The sequence below is a fragment of the Lagopus leucura genome, unplaced genomic scaffold, assembly GCF_019238085.1.
Source record: "Lagopus leucura isolate 7727_CA_CO unplaced genomic scaffold, USGS_WTPT01 Super-Scaffold_100017, whole genome shotgun sequence".
NCBI classification, from domain to species: Eukaryota; Metazoa; Chordata; class Aves; order Galliformes; family Phasianidae; genus Lagopus; species Lagopus leucura.
The window spans coordinates 986196-1007021 of NW_024962271.1; the positions used below are offsets into that span (position 1 = coordinate 986196).

Sequence of the window (20826 nt, forward strand, 5' to 3'; positions counted from 1 at the left end):
ATACGTATTTTATTGAACAGAAGAATTCATAAGGCACAAACAAAAAGAATCTGGGAAAGGACAGGTGTACACAAAGGCTGAGTGCTAGAGAACAAATCCCCACATGAGCACAAAAGGCCTCAACTGACAGAAAAAAAAGCATGCAACCATTTAGTGATGAAATTGCACCAACTGAACATTCAGTGCTGGGCTAATTTCTAAGCCAAAGAATGAAAACAGTATAGGTTTTTTAAGTGAATTTATTCCATTCTTTCTTTTTTTCCCCTTTATATGCTTATTTTTTTCAGTGCATTCGTATTTCCTTAAATAATCATTTTGATGTACACCTTTGTTTTCTGACTTTAAAAGCCTGAAATTCATCATCAGTTACAAGTGCCAAGGAAAGTAATTATCTTCGTACTATATTTAAGTATTACAAAAAGCCCAGTTGGGAAGCAAAAAGAGAAGATTAACAACACTCTCTTTATTAAATTACATACCTGCTACCTGCAGAATGATTGGAAGACTTGGAAGTATATACAATTTCCAAGCATACATTCTACCTCTTGCTAAGGTTGCGTGTTATAAGCAGACATAATTACTCTGGAATATATATAGTCTGGGATATACATACATATACACACAGTTTTGTCTCCAGCAGTTTTTTGCTGTTCTAATGGAAAAATACTGTCAAACAATGAGTGCACGATCGATTCAGAAAAGCACAGCCAACCTAGCAGAGTCCAGGCCAACCTCCTCTGGTTTCTCAGCATAAAGGCACCTCCATAGGGTCCAGCCAGTGTCTGTGCTGCCCCCCAGTGCAACACCAGAAACCTTGGAAAGAGCAGAAAAGGGCATCTGTGCCCACTGCAGTACTTCCACCACAATACCTAACTTAGGCTACCGATTTTCTGTGTCAGAGGTTGGATCCACATGAACTTGCTGAGGCCTTTTCCAAATCCTGCTCACCACAATGAGTTCCAGAGTTTTATTGTGTGGTTGGTGAAAAAAAACCCACTATATATATACATAATTTGTATACATCTACTGCTTGATACAGCACTCAGCAAGGTATTACAGCCAGTGATTTTTGCTGGACTTCCCATTTTCTATAGCAATTAACCATTACAACACCTAAATACTAATGCCCTAAATGACCTCATTATCCAACTACCTGGGAAAAACCTGTTCACTGTGATGGATGCCTTTTAGCAGATTCTTCTCTGCATTTCAAAGGGACATAGCAATAGCTGCACCATCATACACACAAAGTTCCATCCTAGTAGATCTCTGCTGTGAGTACTTAAATTTGGATTCTGTCAAATAATATATAGCCAAGATTGAGGCTTTACCCCTGATTTATGCAGGGCTAGGCTTAACCTATCTGAGAGAGTTACACAACAGCATGCAATTGCCTTGTCCCTGGAGCTCTCTAGAGAACAACCACCTCTGCTCAGCTTGCTTCTCAGCTGCAGTATGTCGGCCTCGTTGTAAAAGGGGATGAGAGGCAGGTCTAAGACATTGTAATAGAGTGGCAAAAATAATAAAAGGGGGGAAACAACAGGGAGGAGACAGGAAAGTTGTTCACATCAACAAATAAATAAAGCATATGGAAACTGCATGAAGGGCATGTAAAAGAAGCTGATCTGACCAGATGGCTAAGGAGCAAGGAGAGAGCAGTTCCAGAAAGCAAAGGGGAACTAGAGAATGGAAAAAAAAAACAAAGATTTTGATGTTAATTCTGAATAGGGCAAATTCAAAGGGAAATTAACAGGAAAACTACAGCTGTAATTACAGAAAAGAAAAAAAAGATATACAAAAGCAAGTCAGCAGAGGTTTGAACTGATGCAGAAATAAGTCTTTCCCACCTGGAGGGAGACTTCAGTTTTGTGGTCTCAGCATTAACAGCTTTAGATGCTGAACTATTAAGGAGGATCTGTACTGGATCTTCTGCACAGATACTTTGGCAATGAGGCCATGATGTATCCACAGCCAGAGCTCCAAGTCCCCGTAAAACAAATATCAGGGTGCCCAGTACTGAATGTGAAATTGTAAACTTCAAAAACATGCATTTCCTACTAAATAAGAATAAGACTCAAATTACTGAATTATGTATAATATTTACTCACTGATTTGGATTTATTCACCTTTTTGTCAGCTGGTTTCAGAAATGCAACCTTTATCGGTTGCTAAAGGGCTTCTCAAGGTGAGAAGGAAATGCTAATTGGTTTTATCCTTTAGTGAAACAATCCATCCAAACTTAATTAGAATAGGTTTGCTTTTTCTTCAAAAAGAAATAATCCATAAGAAAAGCTGATAGGCAGAGCAAACTGCATCTCGCACAAAGGTGGTAGGATTTAAGTGATTTTGAGCTATGCTCCCAGAACTCAGTTGCCTTCAGGCATCTATCTGGCCTTTCTCAGTGGATGGCATAATTAGGACCTGAGTGTAAACCCCAGTGGTGCCAGCTGATAAGAAGTTAATCTTTCGGGCACCACGTGGGCCAAAAGAGATGTGCCAACAGGTCCAATTAGCAAAGGCTTCCTGTTCCAGACTGTGCCATAGCATTTCTCAGCACGGATAAACAGCTGCAGGATCTGCTTCTGAGGTGCCTTACCTCAGCAGCGCAATGGGAAGTAGCCCAGGGCAAGCAAAGGGCTCCAGCTGCACCTTGTACTACCAGCTGCAAGCAGGGCAAACACAGCTCTGGGGTACAAACTCCTAAAGGCCTTTCCATGGAGCATTCATATGCCCAGTGGGCACGTAAATCCCATAGACCCAATCCAGGGGCAATAGGATTCAAGTCCAGGAGCTGCAGCCACACTGGGTATAAACTGGCATTTCTTACTGAATTTAGGAACTTCATCAAGGGTACTTGTCATTAAGATCTGATCACAGACCACTTGAACCCTCTGACTGAAGCTAAGCAAGCAGAATACGGGTCAAACTCATGTCATCTCAACTTTAGACAGAGGCAGCCCAAGACCTACTGGCAACACAGAACCCAAAAGCCTTACAGCAAGCTCAGCCCCCACAGCCACGTATGAGAAGGTGAGAAACATGTTATGTGCTGTTCCCTTTCATCTATACAGGAGAGAGAAGAAAGTTCCTGGTTGTTGGAAAAGCAATGAAGATTTGCAGAGTGCTCAGCACCTGCTCTCTGCAAGACAGAGAACCTTTCCTTTATAGGAGGAAAGCACTTTCCTGGCAGCCAGTGACGTGCAGAGGCCCAGCATCTATGGGCATAACAATTCCCTCTAATAATGTTTAAGAGCAAATCCCAGTCTCAAGAGGAATATAGCACATTGAAACTGCTCCTGAGGAATTTGGCTGGTGTTGCCAAGATGACCACAACAATGGCAGAAGTTAATAGGGATTAAAATTGTTTTATTAAGTAGGTTCATCAGAATTTACTTATTAGCAAACCTGATTAGTCGGAGACTGTCTCCATGTTCCTACTCAGCTGCTGCCTGCTGCCTGCTGAACAGACAGAGGGATGCTGGAGAGATTATTGCTAAGCCCTTCCCCCTTCCCTCTCCCCTCCTCTTCCAGGACCACACTGACAGTCCCAAGGGAAACAGGAGAGACAGAGGGGGTAGGATCCTGCAGCTCTCGCTCAGCACATTTCACCAGAAAGCCCCATGAGCCCAGGAAGAGGAGCTGCCACTCAGGACACTGACTCTTGAGCAAAGGATCTATCAGTACAACATACAATATATGAACACGTATGAATATTTTCCCCTTCTAGAGGACATAAAAGAGGAAAGAGACTTGGATCTCCAGAGTGCTACAGCAATTCTATTTTTTTTTTTTTTGGTAATCAATACCATTAAACATCCCCAGGTCTTTCTGCTGGATCGTAACTCAGCTGACCAGTTTGCAGCATGCATACTTCACCTGCGGGGAAGCCAGGCAGCGGGCTGCAGCCCGAGGCACGGTGGTAAGTAACTTGGGGGAAGTTTCCTTGCGATTTTTGTAGTTTGCTGCCTTGGAGTAATGAATTCCTGTGAATCTTTGGAGAATATGAACAAAAACAGGGATTTGTTCCTGAGAGAAGGAAGGGAAGGGGGGTGTCTTTCAATTGCTTTTCTCTCTGAGCTGGTAGTTTTCTTTCTGTCCTTGTAACAAAGTTTTCTACAGGATGGGTGAATGCTCCCTGTATTTTCTCAGTAATTTGCAGTGACGTGAGACCGAGCTGATAAGAATACTTGTCATTTAGAAAGCAGTTTACTCGTAGAGCATTGAACAAACATGTACTAGTTAATCCTTGCCATGGCTCTGCAAGGCAGGCAAAACAGGCGAGCAGTGAAGAAAACAGGAATTAGAATCTGAGCATTCGAGTTAAAGCAATTAAGAACTTTGCATCCAGCTGATGGCAGGTAATTGACCACTCTAGTAACTATTAAGCAGCTTAGTTAAGTTAGTGTGTATTCAAGGGTTTACAGAAATTAGAGAGCCATGAGGCAGCTGCTGGAAAATGAACAATCCAGCAACGACTGAGATATTTTAGAGCAGAGGCTGATCTGCTCTGGCTTGGATTTGCAGGCGTCCGACCCTTTGTGATAATTATGAACGAGGCTTTAGCTCTCCTCTGTGCCTGTGTGTTGCCAGACAACCAATGAGGCTGCAAAGCAAATTGCATTCACAGGCTGCAGATTTCAGGAGGAGGCACAGGGGTGACTTTTACTTACAAACACTCATTAAATTGGTGGTTTAGGGAAGTACCCAAAGCACCCTTTCTCTTGCAGTAACCTCTACTATGTTTTCTCCTTCCTCACGCATCTTTTGGCTGGCAGATAACCCCGGTCTGATGCCATTTCGGATGTCCCAGTGAGAACTCTTAGAGATGCCTATTCTCTCTGGAGGCAGCGACCAAGACTATAGTAACATTAGCTACGCTTCTTGTAATTCCTTGAGCCATTTCTTTCCTGTCTCCGTTGAAACTCCTTCTGTCAAAGGGGTCCATTACCAAAGAGCCAGGAGGATTTACCGCCCTGATCAAGCCTCTGCAGTCGATCTAAAGACAGAAATTATGATAAATGTTGGAGGCATCAAATACCTGCTACCCTGGAGCACTTTAGATGAATTTCCCCTGACCAGACTGAGCAAACTTAAGTTTTGCAGCAGCTACGAAGAAATTATTCAGCTGTGTGATGATTACGATGAAGACACCCGTGAGTTCTTCTTTGACAGGAACCCCAATGCTTTTGGGATGATTGTCAGCTTTCTAGCAGCAGGGAAGCTGATGCTCTTAAGAGACATGTGTGCCTTGTCTTTCCAGGAGGAGCTGAGATACTGGGGGATTGAGGAATCCAACCTGGAGAACTGCTGCTTTCGAAAATTATTTCAGAAACTGCAGGAGCTGGCTGAGGTACGGAAAGAAGAGGAGCTCCGGAGGAGCAAAGAAGCTGCATGTGTCCTGGATGAGAAGACCAAATTTGGGCAGTTTATGAACAGACTCAGAGATATGGTAGAAAATCCTCAGTCGGGACTCCCAGGCAAAGTCTTTGCTTGTCTGTCCATCCTCTTTGTGGCCACCACAGCTGTAAGCCTTTGCGTTAGCACAATGCCGGATTTAAGAGCTGAAGAAGACAGGGTAAGTAAGTCCTCTTTAACTGATCTGAATGTAGAATTTAAAGTGTGTCTGCTTTGCTAGGTATGCATCCTTAAAAAGACAAAACAGATACAGAAAATCCATAGTGATGAGGTCTGAAACTGCTCTGAAATGGAATTTTCTACAACAGAAAGTGCAGTAATAGCTGAAAGTACTTCTGTCAGTTTCAAAAGGATGTTCAATTAACAATAATTTCAACAAAATAATTTACTAACTGTGAGCTAAACTACAAGAACGTATTTCTGGACAGAACTCTCACATAGCATTGGGTTCCCTTCTCAAAAAGCAGTTGCTAGCATAAGTCATAAACTTGTTACACTGAGACTCTCCGGCTCACACTGAGGAGTTTTCAGCACACTTTACTCTTTGGTTATAAGCAATCAGTCCACAACAGCAAAAGAAATACTTTCTATAACATGCAGCACTAATATCAAATACCAGCTGAACTTCTAACCACATACAGACCCTTTTAGAAGGGTCAGCTGCAGTAATTCAGGGCAAACTGTCCAAGCCTGTATCATACATGAAGGATCTTTTCTATAATACTGTTGTATTTCAGCACTGCAAAGATCTGTTATTCCAATTATAACATGGAGGAAAGTAAAATCTAAAGTTATTTCAGATGCAGTAACGCCCAAATTTATCAGATAGCTTTGACTAATCCGTTTAATTAATCCTTCACTTCATTAGCAAACTGTCCTTCTGAAAGTGGTGAGAAAATAAACTCCCTGCCCAGCAAGATAAGACATCCCAAAAGTATTCTGCACTGATGAATAAAGACATTTTCACATTTATAGCACATTACGGTATGCACCACGCAAAAATATGTGCCTACTTTATTGCTCAAGCAGTAATTCAAGGCAGCACAGCCACAGCAAGGATATGTTATGATATGTGATGTCTTTCAATGAAACTGAGGACTGATTAACCTGTATTTGCATAAGAAGACTACTAACTTTCAGCAGTAAGTCTGGTGCTCTCGCAGCTCTCCACAGCTATTACTCTTGGCAGAGAAAACTGATACCCTGCTCCAGTGCTTCTTCCAAGGAAACACTTTAAAGAGAGCACATCCTTCTTAGAGTTAGATGTAAAAACATTACAAGCCCTGCTCTGGGAAGTGCTTTGTGCTAACTTTGTTAATGGAAGTTGCCTGATGGATTTTGTTGTCGTTTTCCAACCGCTGCAGAAAAAGCTTTTGTGAATACTTGCCATGAAAAAGAAGCACATGTTATTTCAGATCTCAGCACCAAGTAACAAGTTGTGTGCTTTTAAAGCTAATTCTCTGTGTTTTAGAAAGGGAAGGATTTTCAGGTTTGTAAGGGTATCTGGTCACTGAAGTATTGCTGCTTTCCATGGACCCTCTATAAAGCACAGATAACTTTACTTCCCAGAGACCTGCATCCGTATCACTACTTTAAAAACAAACAGACTGGACTGAAACAAGCTGTAAAGTGAGAGTGCTTGAAGTGCAGGGCAGAGCACAAAGGCTGAGCTTGGTCCAAGGCATAGATTTATCCCAATAGTTGCAAACATCTCACAGTTTACACTGAAGGCATTAGAACAGTGCACCTCTTTGTGGAGCCGCAGAAGCACAGAGCACAGTATTGAAAGCCTGGTTATTTGAACCATTTAAAATTATGCCAGAGGAAGCACAGGGGAGTATGTGAGACATACTGCTCACACCCTGTGGAAAAGCAGAATATGAACTACCAAATATTTTCTATCTCCAAATTCTTAGCCTGCATTTTCCTACTGGGATTTCAGAACAGCATTTTAGCAACAGGAATGCAAACCACTCGCAGAGCTTAACTGATGAAAAAGCCCACTTCCCAGTTGTGACTCCCAGGGAAACTGCACATCTGCATGGAGGTTTGTTACTTAAACCTGGTCACTGACCGACCTCTGAAAGCGACTCCAGCATGAGGACGTGCACCAGCAACCTGGGGCAGGCATGCAACACCTCAAATTTTGGTTCTGTGGGCTGAATTTAAAAATCCCATGATTCCCTTTTGCCTAGCAACAGAAACAGTCAAACTCCTCCAAAAAAGTTTCTGAACAACGTGTAATTTCACCCCTGAATCTAAAGATGTCCCATTCTGAGGTTTATTCATTTCTGAGCTGAAGTTTGACTAAAGCTCTATGCATAAAGGTGCTTAGAGGTATTGTAAGGATCTGTATTCCAATGTCACCAACACTGGAAATGGAATGTATCCATTCTGAAATACAAGCAAGAAAGGCTTTACCTCTGGTGCGTTTGTACCACTCGGGGTTCCTTTTTCCAATCATCACAGTTGTCACACTAAGAGGATGAGAACTGCCTGGGTTCCAGCACAAGGAGGATCAGATTCAAATGAAAAAAAAAAGAAAAAGAAAAGGAAAAAATAATACAAGGTGACTTCCATTTCACTCAGAGGCTGACGCAGGCACATGAAATCACTCGTTCTTTTAGCAGGTGCAAAGCCAGGGCTTGTTCAGAAGGAAGAAAAGCTGCCTCGGCAGGCAGGAGAGCAAACAGGAATCCTCACCATCCGAGGGAAAGTGAGAACTCCGGTCTCTGGGAGAGGGATGGCAAGGAGCCAAGGCAGGAGCATCTGCACCGGGGAAGCCCATCACCCTGGCAACCAGAGGGAGGGATGGAGCCATCCGCATGGGGAGCGCAGGGCGGGGGCTGGCTGACAGATCAGAGCGCAGCCCAAAGTCAAATAAAGAACGAGGCACTGGAACTGACACCGTGCACATCTGCCAGAATATTCAAACGGCATTAGGAACAGGAAGAAAAAGCAGATAGAAGAGCAAACAGTTCCGTATCGTGTGAGTGCCCGATGTGAATCCCAGCCCAGAGGGAACGGCCCCAAGCGAAGGAGGCCAAAAGTTTGGGAAAAGTCCAAGGGTAAATCTGTGAGGCTCTATCTCAGGTCTGAGTCTGACCATGAAACGGATGCCACACAGCTTTATCTATGTATTTGTGTCCATTCTTAAGGGAAAGCAAACTGTCTTCAGTAAGGAAGCAAATACGGCATCACCAAAATGTAGTAATCAAGGCAGATGTGAGTGTGGGGGTAGACAAGAAATCATACTTGGGAGTGAGGAACTGTCACTGTTATTGATCCAAACAGGTATTGCTGGCAGCATGAGAGAAGCACTGAGCTGAATCACAGACTGTATTTAGGATGAGAGCTGAAATTCTCTTCCAATGAAGGAATTAAGATGAGCTCATCAGAGTCACGGCTAAAGTCTCCCCAAAAGTCAGTCCCATGCAAGAGGTACAGCCAGGATCCAGGAGGTGCAAATGAAGTAGGCATTGCTCAGCACAGATAATCCAAAGGGAAAAAAAACATCATTACACCTGTGAAATATGGAACAAAACCAGCACAGAAGGGCTCAGACAGGACTGTGCTTTGAAGCACCCTTGGGATTTTCTTTTGGAGGAGATTTCTTTTAATGAGTCGCAGAAATCAGCTTTCTCTGGAGAAATGACTCAGCAGAAAAGGTGCAGCAAGGTCTTTTCCTCAGGAAAGATAAGCAAATTAGGGTCAGTGAAAGAAAGGAAAGAAGAACCCCCAGACATTCCCATTAGCTGTACCTCAGCACGGTACAACCACAGCTTTTCTCCTGGTGCAGAAGCTCCCAATGGGTCACACTGACGTGATGTCCTATGGCCCCAGCTGAGAGAGAAGAAAACATCTATCCTCTGTTCTCCAGTGATAAATGAGGGGTCAGACATCATTACTACTAATTTTTGTGTTTGCCCATAACTGATCTTGAGAAGCTTGTAAGTGCTTTCTGTACTGCACAGATAACCTAATGAAACAGAACCGACATGCGATGCAACCAGCATCGTCAGACCTCATGATTTTATCTTGGACCTAAGTATATTCATTTTCTGAAGTTCCAGTTCCTGCGATCATTTGATTATGTAGAACTCTAATTCATTTTAAACGACATGCTTTTAGTCACTGATTACACTGAGAATCCAGAAAACATGAAAAAAAAAAAAGGGGGGGGGGGGAACAGGCAAGCAACAAAGAGCAGCTATATAATAAATGGAACCATATTTTATTATTTGTTCTTCATTCTGTGCCATGTTTCTGGAGGCCCCGTTGTATGTTTTTCAGTGTCTGACATCGCTGTCTGTATCACTGTACCTACCTGGCTCAGACCCCAGAGGAAACTGTTGAGAAACACATTTTCTGTAAAAGTAGAGTTTCAGAACTTTATAGGAGAAAAGGCAAGGACTTCCCGGGGAGACAAAGGAAACCAGACAAGATATTTGCTTCATGAGGGTTACTATCACCTGGGCTAAATGGGGTAATTATAAAAAATCACACTGAGTTTGGTTAAACACAAACTTTAGTTAACTGGTTAAAGCATGCAAATTTCTGTCAGTGTGAAGATATGCTCAGTGTGAAGATAGACACGTATGAGACAGAGCCTCAGTGTTCAAGCTATTAAATCCACTGTGAAGACATTAGAGCAAAATGCTCCAGCCCTGCCCATAACCTGCAAATAAAATTAAATCTCCTCAGTGCATTTATTAAAGGAAAACTTGAAGGACTTGGGAGTGACTGGAGAAGATAATAATCCTTATGGAGAATGTCACATAGAGGTGTACAAACCCAGTCCTACTGCTCACAGTCTGCAGAGACAAGACTCTCTGTCAAAGTGTAATTTGGCCAACTGGTAAAAACAATCACCTGTGGTAAATTGGATGAGACAGCTGCGTTTTGACAGATACCCCTGGCTACCAATTGCATAGCTTTTAAATAACAGGGGCTAAGCATTGATCAAAAAAGAATTTTCTAGCTGATTAGCCAGGGTAAAAGGATTTTTGCTGAGTAATATCTTTTTCAATGAGTAGCAGTTCAGAGTACTATTAATAAAGCTGGGCACTATTCAGAGAATATGTGCAAAGAAGGGTATTTGTCAGTAACTCTATGGTCAAATGCATCTTCTAATGCAAGGCATAAATCACACAAAGCATGGCCCGGAATGACTTGCTCTGTAGCCAAAAAATTAATAAAGTTCTGGCTTTCAGAAACACTTAAAATACTCATTTAAAAGTGTAAAATCAGAAAAGTACATGTCCATGTCTATCTGTAAATTTATCAGTATATGGAAATGACTCGGTATCACCTGGGACAAAATAGAGCATTAAATCTAATACGTCCCCCATTAGTGAAGTTTACCTTGCTGAAGCCCTGCTCTACACAACCAATGGGCACCTGTGGGGTGGATGCTACTGAACACCTGTGTCAGTATACCATCACTGCCACACAGAATGATTTTCTTTGGAAACTCTGGACACTCCATTTCAGTGAGTGGTTTTTAAAAGCTGGCTCTGCCAGTTCAAGGTCCAATGTTTGGAAGGCACAATCTGACATTATTAGTTCGCCTTAATTTCGTCCAGCTTTGGCTGTATCTCAACAGCCATGGGACTCCCAGCTTGCACGCTATCCTGGGGGGACACCCAGCAGCTCCAGCTGCTCTGCAGTGGGCTGTCACCCAAATGCAATGTGGGACAGCACATGTGCTTCTCACTGGGGATCACAATTCCTTTTCCTGCTTTCAAGTTTGCGATAGCTACAATGGGAAAAAACCTGTTTGCTTTCTCCACTAAAGTCATCTCGGGAGGTTCAGCACAGATGACTATTTAATAAATGCCTTCTTTGGGGAACTGGATATTTCCTTCTGCAGCCAAGGACCTCTGCCATTGGAACATGCTATCTGAAATCAATGCATCCTCCAAGTTCATAGGAGTAACGCAGCAAATATTAAAAACAAACAACCACCCAAATTTGCACATTCTTTAGAAGTTTCTCTTACTGCTGCAGTCAAATTAGAATCGGGTATTTTAGTTCTGGAGATGTTTGAGCAGATCTAATCATTAATTTCACAGCACCAGAGCTGTGAACTGCATATGTTGTACTTATTCCTGCAGTGTCAGCTCCTCCTGTTAGCATGAGTATTTATAACAAGTTCAATGCCTGTACACAGGTACAGAGACAGACAGACTGCTGCAAAGAACTTGCAATGCAGCGAGGGAAGAAGTGAGAAGGAATAGTAATAGGGCTAAAGCTATCATCAGAAGTAAAACTGGAAATTGAGTCTTTCTCCTAAGTCCCATATAGACACCTTGTCATTCTGACTGTACTGTTCCTCACAGTTACAAAACGAAGTCTGCTAAATTTTCTACTAGAGAAAAAAAATAAAAGATAATGCCTCCACATCTCCCTCCTAATAAAATGGTCTGGGCTCACCAATCAGATTGAAATGCTTCAGATTGATTCTTACAATGTTTGCAGAATAAAGAACCCAAGCATAAAAGTTAATTGAAATATTTTATTTTAGTTACATTTACTCCCCAGATGAGATAACCTGTGCTGGGTATAGAGATGATTTCCCCTTCCCTACGTTCTTGTAATGTCCACATTCATATAATCCCACTATTAGTTTAGTTTCCTCAAATGTACCAGGTTTAGTAATTGTTTTCATAAGTCCAAGTTTCTTACTCATAAAGCAAAGTAAGTGGAAAATTGTTCTGTGATCAGAATACACAGCACTCCTTTAACCAGCTTATCATCCTGTAAATCAGGTTACAGTCTCTCTCTCAGCAGGCAGTAAACCTTTTGATTTTATTGCATCTGTCTCTAACTATAAATCCCAGTACTGGAGCGATCCATCACACGGGCTTTTCAAGTTTTCCCTGACCATCATTTGATTCAGCAGCACGGAGTTTAATTATTCAAATAATAGCAGCAATGCGGTCGCAGTGATTCAGCAGTACCTGCAGCACTGCAGCTGGATCCCACGGCTCCAGGTAGGCAGGGAACACAGACTGGTACAAGACTTCCTGACTGAATTATCACTTTACTGCCAAAAGAAATGGTAAAAATGCTGCAGAGAGGGATAAGAACACCTGGGAGATGGTTCAGTGTCTCAGCTGCACAAAGAGCTACACAAAGGTGTTTTGCTCCACCTTAACCACTCTCCAGACTTGTAGACTCACTCCTGAGTCCGTGGGCAGGCAATAGCAAGAACTGAAGCTTGCTTTTTCACTATCACATTAGCTTGCATTTTTTTCATGCAGAGGGCATTCTCTGGGGACAAGATCCAGATCAGGATGCAGTGCCCATCTGTAACCTTGAGAAGTGCAGAAGGCTGGAAGACAGCACCGTGCCCAGGAAATAAGTCAACCTTGGGCTTAGAGAGGAAAGTTCCTGCAAGTTTTACTTCTAAATCCTCCACATCCAGGGCTGTGTTTTGCTCTGCATGGGCTGTGTGGGCAGCCCCAGGAGCAGTCTGGCTGGGATCAGCCTCCCTGCTAAGCACTGGGTAGCTGTCAGCTGCACACGTCAGCAGAAGGCAGGCTGGTAGCCTGGATCCATCTGCTGCCATTTCAATGGACACTGGCCACTGTCTGCCATACGGCGTGTGGATCAGACAGAAAGATCTGAGTGGTAACTGGCTTATCTGAATGTGGGAAATAACATTTGGACACACCAGGCTAAGTTCAGCAGATGTGGATTGTGACCTTGCATCAGTAATGCTGCCAGGCATTCCTGGTGTGAAAGATGACGTTCTGGCAGCTTGTCCTGCAAATGCAGAGTGCTAAGCAGGACCAGGTCCTGCCAACCAGTATTTAAGGACACTCCTTTCAGGCTCCACTAGAAGTCTGAATTAGAAGAGTCATGTATATTGCTTTACTGAGCTCCTTCCCTGCTCCATTTTGAGTGACTGTTTAATGTTTTCTGGGTGACTGAACACCAAAACTGCCTTCACTCTGAAGCAATCACTACATTAGGGTAGATCCAACTGGGAAGAGGTTCAGACCCTTTCTGTCCATTGCTTATTTGCTTTATGATGGTAAGCCAGCTGCTTTCCATAAAGGCATCCCACAAAGAACAACATTTGCACACAGTGATTCAACCATGACTCCTAATTCAGCTCAAGGACTTTTATCAGCCCAGCTTCATAAGTAATGTTACTTGCCTTTCTCAGAAGTATGCTGGATAACCAACACATGCACACATTGCTGATGTAGACGTTGATTTCCTATATGAAGTTTGAAAGCATTACTCTCTGCAGGGATGATGTGATTCTGAAATAATCCATATATTGACCTAGCAGTGCTTATTGGCCAAGTGCTCTACAAGCACTGGTGCAACTTGGGGCACTTAACTAGGAAATGGACAGTGTGAGACAAGAAACACATAAAATCACTAACATCATCATTAACTGCATTAACTGGCAAGCATAGAAGGGAGATCACGAGCAATGCTGCAGGTTTGCCTTTTCTTTATCTCAGGCAGCACTCTTTTATATGCTGTGGAAAATCCCAAATTACACACTATGGAAAACAGGTTCAGAATGTTGCCAATGGACTTCCACTGGGAGTCATCCACGGGAAGGGCAGAAAGTTGGTACCACGGCCACAACATAAGCAGTTGGGTGCACAACACTGCTGTTCAGAAACCTACCAAATACTGCTTGCTGGTAAGCTGGCAGCCATTACCTCACAATCTACATCACGCCATTCATTTCCATGGTGCTCTACAGAGGACTACAAAGAATGGATCTGTTCCAACCAATACTGGTGAGGTGCAGTGTCCACAATATACATTCTCACTGCTTTGTATTTGCTTCAGCATTTATTTAAAAATACCTTGCAGTGGATTAAAGGGTAAACATCCACTTCAGAAGGTACTGAGGTATATCTTCAGTGGTAGGAAATTAATTGGTGATCAGGTCATGATTCAGAACAGGTTTTCCCTAGCATATTTTAATTATAAGATGCTTCAGATTGCAACCAAGTGGGTCACAAATGGCCAGTGCAGAGCAGGTCCTGAGGGCATGAGAACAGCTCTCATCTAGTTATATATAAATGAGTTTATAGTAATAACTCTTTTTTCTTGTCTATAAAGTGCAACCAAGTACAATGCATCTGAAAACCAAGGTGGATGGACGAGGCATTTATTCCACAAGGGAGCAATGCCACTCTGTCTGGGCACTGCTACCATTATTGGTGCATGTACAGACATTATTTTCACAAGACGAGATTTATGTCTGTTGTAAAATATGATAGTGCTGCATAATTTTGAGATCTGGTTTTATTTACTGTCCTAGATGTCATTATGCTGTAACTAATGTTTCCTGGTCAACTAAGAGGGCAATTGGCTGGAAATTTATATTATTTATCTTATCTAGTGAGTGGCACATATCTCAAGCTTATTTAACTTGAATTCACAGTTGGGGAATAAATTTCACTCCTGTAAAGTCACCTGTGCAATTGAGATTTAAATGCCACGCACCACCCTGGCATCAGAGGGTGCTGAATTCCTGAACCTCTGATCCTATCAAAAGAAGGCACTGCATGAAGGCTGCAGTAAAGCTTTCTGGAACCCCGATGTTCTCCACCGTTAGTAATAGTACTTTCTCTCACTGTTTCTACAAAGATCCATTTTGCTTAAGCTTTTGTTTCTCAGGCTGTCAGGATGGGCACTGGGCTGATGAGACTCAGCACAACTATTCTTACTTTTTATTATCAGCCTTTTTTTTTCTTTCATATCTAAAGAGGCTTTAGTAAAAGCATCCTAAAATGAGCATTTTCACTGTATTATTATAAACATCCCAGTACATAATAGAGCCCAAAAAAAATGAACCATTACCTTATACAGCAGAAAGCAATAATGAAAAGGAACCATGAATTGCTTATTATCTTGGGTGCTAAAGAACTTTGAAATGGCCACTTTACCTCTTTGAGGTGGTTTATAAATCTAAGAAATCATTCAATATTTCAGCCATCAGGCTCGATATATAGCTTGTTACATACAAATCATTGTGTCCTTCATTGCTGAACCTAATGTTCTTTTCATACGAATGATCAATACCAGGCACTCTTTTTATTACATTTATGCCATACGTTGTAGAATTTCAGCTGGAGACATGTTCCATAAATCCTGATAAATTCTTGCATTGTTCAGAAGTAAATCTGCAGGATGTATAAAGCGTTGGATACTCAGACTGCTAGCTTTGTTCTAACTGATCTCCCATCAGAGTCCGTGACAGTCAGTGCTGGCTGATGCTACAATAGTGCAAAGCATCTCAGGTTGTGTTGAAAAATCCTACCCCAAAACAATTTGTGTCCAGTTATAAATAAAAGCTCATCTTTCCCTCACACTCATGGTCAGCGCTGCATTAGTCTGGAGCTTTTGTAAGTTCTACTACACCATGATACAGAAGAAGAAAGAAGTCGGTGATAAATTTGATATGAAAATAATAGCCCACAATTCTGCTCTGGTTAATGCTTAGAGAAACAGAGGAATGTTCTTGTTCTGCTTTGCAGTCACTGATACGAGAATTTCCCAAATACGTTTGCTTTGTTCAGTGGGAGGTGAGATATAGAAACTGTTGTGCCACAGAAACTCCCTTATTGGCCATTTATGCAAAACACCCCTCATGGATCAGAATATTCGGCCTGCAAGTTGACAGTTCACTGGAAGGAGTTGACATCCGAAGGGAAGCTGGCAACAACTGCAAACGTGAGATCTACCACTGACACACAAGTACAAGTATTTTGGAAAGAATATGGTAGCTGAAATCACTGTGTTATTCCACCAGCTTTTTGGACAATAAAATGGAACATAGAGCACTCTGAGGTCTGAAATTATCCAAAATACCAGAGAAACAGAAATTGGCCTTGGTATTTAGTATATCTCCCCGTCTTACTGTCCCAATATTTGCTACTTCTGAATGGGATATTCAAAAGGATCAAGAATCTTCAAAATGACTCGTGTTAGGGATATTCCATATAAACCATCTCACACGTAACACGTAATAAATGCAGGTATTCTCATACAAGTATACTGGATAAAATTTATCTCTCAGTGTGACATCGGTGAGCCTGTTCTCATCAAATCCTACAGACCCTGGGTCTTCCACTCTCTTTCCAGACTTTGACAATAGAGAGGCCGAGGTATGAAACGTTTGTGTCAGATGTTGTATAGAGATTAACTAATGGTATGGCTACATTGTGTAATGGAGTGAAATAGTGCTGGTGGGAGATGATAGCCCAGCTGTGTTATTTACAGTGCTTGAATGAGTTACTTCCATATAGAACTACTGTACTGCATGGATAAATCAGTTCCCTCTGAAATAAACAGGGCTGGTTTTGCAGCGTGCCTTCATACCATGTAGGCATTTCTGAAGCAAACATATGTTTCTTCTTCCATCTTCCAAAAAAAAAACCACACAAAAAAGCAACCAAAAAACCACGAAGCCAAGAATTCACAGCATTAGTGTCAGAGACTGTGATACTGTACTGTAACTCCTGGTTTCCTCAGCAGAAAAAGAGACCAACAGATGATTTGAATCATATACTTCTACATATATACTTCTCAAGTGTCTTTTGCAAAGCATATAAAAAAGACAAAGCATGCTAACAGGGGAGAACTCATCATCCTTTACATCCACAACTGTGCACAAAAGGAAAATAAAATGCACATCAATGTTCATGAAAAATTTGCTTTGAAGGATGTTCTGCTGAAAAACAAACATGCCTTTGGGAAGCTGATTGCACAAATTGCCTTCTCTGTACATAAATAACTGAGGATGGAGAGAATAAAGCTCCTAACCAGCTCTTACCATGCCGCACTGTGACAGTGCATGTTTAGTTCAGATCTAGATTTAGTCCTAGATCTTAACAGTTAAAATTCCCAGCAAACAATTTTTTTCTTGCATTTTCAAAGGAAGGAATAGGGAAAGCTACACAATGATCTGAAAGCAGTGTCTCTGTAGATGTGTAAAGGTGGATAAGTAGCAGATGTAGTGGAAATTCAGCCCAGTTAACAAAAGGTACAATAAATCTTGATGGTAACGATGAATAATTCAGTAGTGTGACCAGAGGTGGGTGTGTGCAGAGTGCAGGCTGCACTGTACGAGCAACTCAGAGCTGAGCCAAAGTGAGCACCTCATAGCACAACTGCTGATCACAGGCAATCTTATCAAGCCAAGTCAGCAACAACGCGAACAGCTCAGCACTCCGGGCTCTGTCAGGGCAATGGCTTCAAACAGGGCTAAACCTCATCACCCACACATAACTGTAGCAGGACTGAGTCTCTGAGATTATTTTTAAGTGAAAAATTATGATTTTGACATTCTACTGTGCAGAAAGATGGAAATCCCCAAGGAGTGCTACAGAGCTACGCTGTTCTAAGGCTAAGCCAGGTAAAATAACAACAGTAATAACAATAACATACAGGGTGCATCACAGTTTTCTTTGAGGAGTCTCAGCCTATGATCGTAACATGTGAGAATGCCAGAGCTACAGGATATAAACAATTCCTGAACAAAGAGAGCTGCTCTCTCCCAAGCTGTAATTCAACGCAAAGGGATGCTCTCCAAAAACATCACATTGTAATGCAGAGTGTAACTGAACACTGGGACAAGTTTAATTAGTAATAGGGGTATGTGTTTCCCGCAGAGCTTGTAATCAATACTGCTTGTGAAATGTGGCTGAGAATGGATAATACTGTCTCAGGAACTGCTCCTGTATTCTCTTGTTTACCAAAATAATCAGGAATTAATTTACATTTTCCTCCTCATTTCACTGCAACCAACCAAAAGCAATTTCATTTTTTAAGCTCAGGAAAATTAAAAACAAAAAAAAGTGATTGCGAGGAAGTAAAAAGCAATTCCTCTGATAACAAAACCAGGGAAAGCACTGCTCACAGCATGGGGTCTTAATACAGGGAGAGGAGTCTTCAAGGCACGTTTTGCCTACTGGAGGGGTATTTATTTTCTTCCAGATTGGAGCTATACAGTATTTGTTCATATAGAAAGAAACATGATTTGTATATGATGTAACTGAGCCAAGGATCCAGATGACTTAATGAATAACTGAGCCACTTTTAATTGCACCAGAGTATATAACATTTGCAAAAGCACCACGCATTAAACAGTACCAGAAGTTTGCAGACATTCAAGCATTAATCTTTCTTTTGAAGACACACTAATTTTTGTGCAGACTTATAAATCAGTCAAGTTCAAATATACGTTTTTTGAGAGCTGGAAGTTGGACTGATGTGGAACTTACGGCTGTGTGTGCAGACTTTAGGGAAAGTTGAGCCTTTCTCAGACTCACAGAAGAGCTTCATTCATTTCGAAGAAGCAAATAAAACAAGCACGCAGTACGTCTGCTCACCTGGACATTTCATGTGCTTAGTACCCCCCAAATGCCATTGAAAAACAGCTACCTGCTAGCTGGGATTTGGTTATTTCTGATACTGGTGACTTGAATTGATAAACATTTCTGCTCCTCTAATGTTTTATATGCTGGTTTGCAAACTGTTCTTTTATTTAATTCTCCTTTCTTTGTGTGTGTCAGGGTGAGTGTTCCCAGAAGTGCTATTACATCTTCGTCATAGAGACCATCTGCGTGGCTTGGTTTTCTCTGGAGTTCTGCCTCCGATTCATTCAAGCAAGGAGCAAGTGTCAGTTCTTCAAAGGGCCCCTAAACATCATTGATTTCTTGGCTATTTCACCCTATTATGTTTCCCTCATCTTGGCAGAGGATGACTCAAGTGAAACGGATGACAGGCCAAGCAGCAACACTTATTTGGAGAAGGTTGGGTTGGTGCTACGTGTTTTACGTGCCTTGAGGATCTTGTATGTCATGCGCCTTGCCCGGCACTCCTTGGGCCTGCAGACCTTGGGCCTCACCGTTCGCAGGTGCACACGAGAATTCGGCCTGCTCCTACTCTTCCTATGCGTGGCTGTCACTCTGTTTTCTCCTTTGGTTTATCTTGCCGAGAACGAATCCGGCAAGGTATTGGAATTCACGAGCATACCTGCCTCCTACTGGTGGGCCATCATCTCCATGACCACCGTGGGGTACGGAGACATGGTGCCACGGAGCGTCCCAGGTCAGATGGTGGCTCTGAGCAGCATCCTCAGTGGCATTCTCATCATGTCCTTTCCTGCAACATCAATATTCCACACTTTCTCCCATTCCTACTCGGAGCTGAGGAAGGAACATGAACGCCTGCAGTCTCGGATGAACCGAGTTAAAAATGCCAATCATTCTGGTGAAAGTGACACCTTCAATGAGACAGACAGCTTGATCCTGGAGGAGCCAGTATCACCCATCAAATACATTTACACAGGGAAGTAAGCCTAGCTCGAAAGCTTTCCCAAGAATAGGATACACGTGTATGTCAACATAACACACAAAGCAAAGCAACAAAATACGTTACGCCGCTATTTTTCTCTGCCAGGAGATGTATAACAACGCAGCACAAGCCAATGCAGCTGGCTCCAGCACATCACGGCAGAGGTGGAGGTTTTGAGAATGTCAAAAGTCAAAAGCTTATTCATTAACAAATATTCATTCAATAGGACTAATGATAAGATTCAGCTTTGTCTCTGCCAGTTACGTATCTTGCTGAATACCTAATATTGAATGCAGAGCAAACTAAACAGCTTCTGTTGGCACAAAGACATTTGTTATTTTATTTGCCTTTGAGTTTCTGATGTTCTTTGCAACACCTTGAGCCAAGCATTAGGAAGGATTTTTTCAGGGCTACACACCCGTGTTATTTATACAATGCTCATCATCCAGGCATACTTTAGAAGCCTCAATAAATCAGAGTTCTCTATCTAAGACCACTAATAAGCTAAAATAAAAGCTCTACATGTGAAAGCTTTCCAAGTTTGCCTGTAGTCAGATGATCTGTCTCTAAACAACAAATTGCACTGCTGTTGTAAGATACATCGTGTTTGCAAGAGAATTTGCTTGAAATGCAATTGCAGTCTGAGAACTGTAAACATTTCATACTAGACAGGAGAACTTTTCGAACTTTTTTCGTATACTTATTTAAAAAAAATAATAAAAAAACTTATTGAACATGTGAGATGGTGTTTTGTTGTTGTTGAATGCTGATGGCTTTCCCAGAAAAAAATGTTGTTGAAAATAACAAGAGCTTAGAAGTATTCAAAGGTATAAATGGCAAAAAATGAGAGGAATGATTGCTAAAGGCAGTGGGAGTGATTTCCTAATGTAAATGGGAGATGTCCCTCTTGGCAGATCCAGGTTTAGCCAGAAGAAAACAGCAGGACTATACAGAAGTCAAAAATACTACTTCATGGGATATTCCAGATGATCTTCTATTATTCAACCTTTTAGAAGCTGTGAATGCAGTTAGTGGAAACTTCCACCAAGACAAGGTCAAGTCTGCACA

At 42.0% G+C, this 20826-nt stretch overlaps 1 protein-coding gene across 2 annotated transcripts; it reads left to right on the plus strand.

The window, feature by feature from the left end:
* The first annotated feature begins 4825 nt into the window (after positions 1–4825).
* KCNG4 (potassium voltage-gated channel modifier subfamily G member 4) lies at positions 4826–19911 on the plus strand. Of its 2 annotated transcripts, none has more exons than XM_042877199.1 (2): positions 4826–5575; positions 18975–19911. In XM_042877199.1, exons 1-2 carry the CDS (start codon positions 4826–4828, stop codon positions 19758–19760), a joined length of 1536 nt encoding a protein of 511 aa, XP_042733133.1. In that variant the 3' UTR covers positions 19761–19911. The 2 variants fall into 2 exon arrangements, 1 of the variants encoding a protein (XP_042733133.1); XR_006180226.1 differs by lacking the exon at positions 18975–19911 and adding an exon at positions 8043–8079 and having other exon boundaries at positions 5513–5575.
* The last annotated feature ends 915 nt before the right edge of the window (positions 19912–20826 follow it).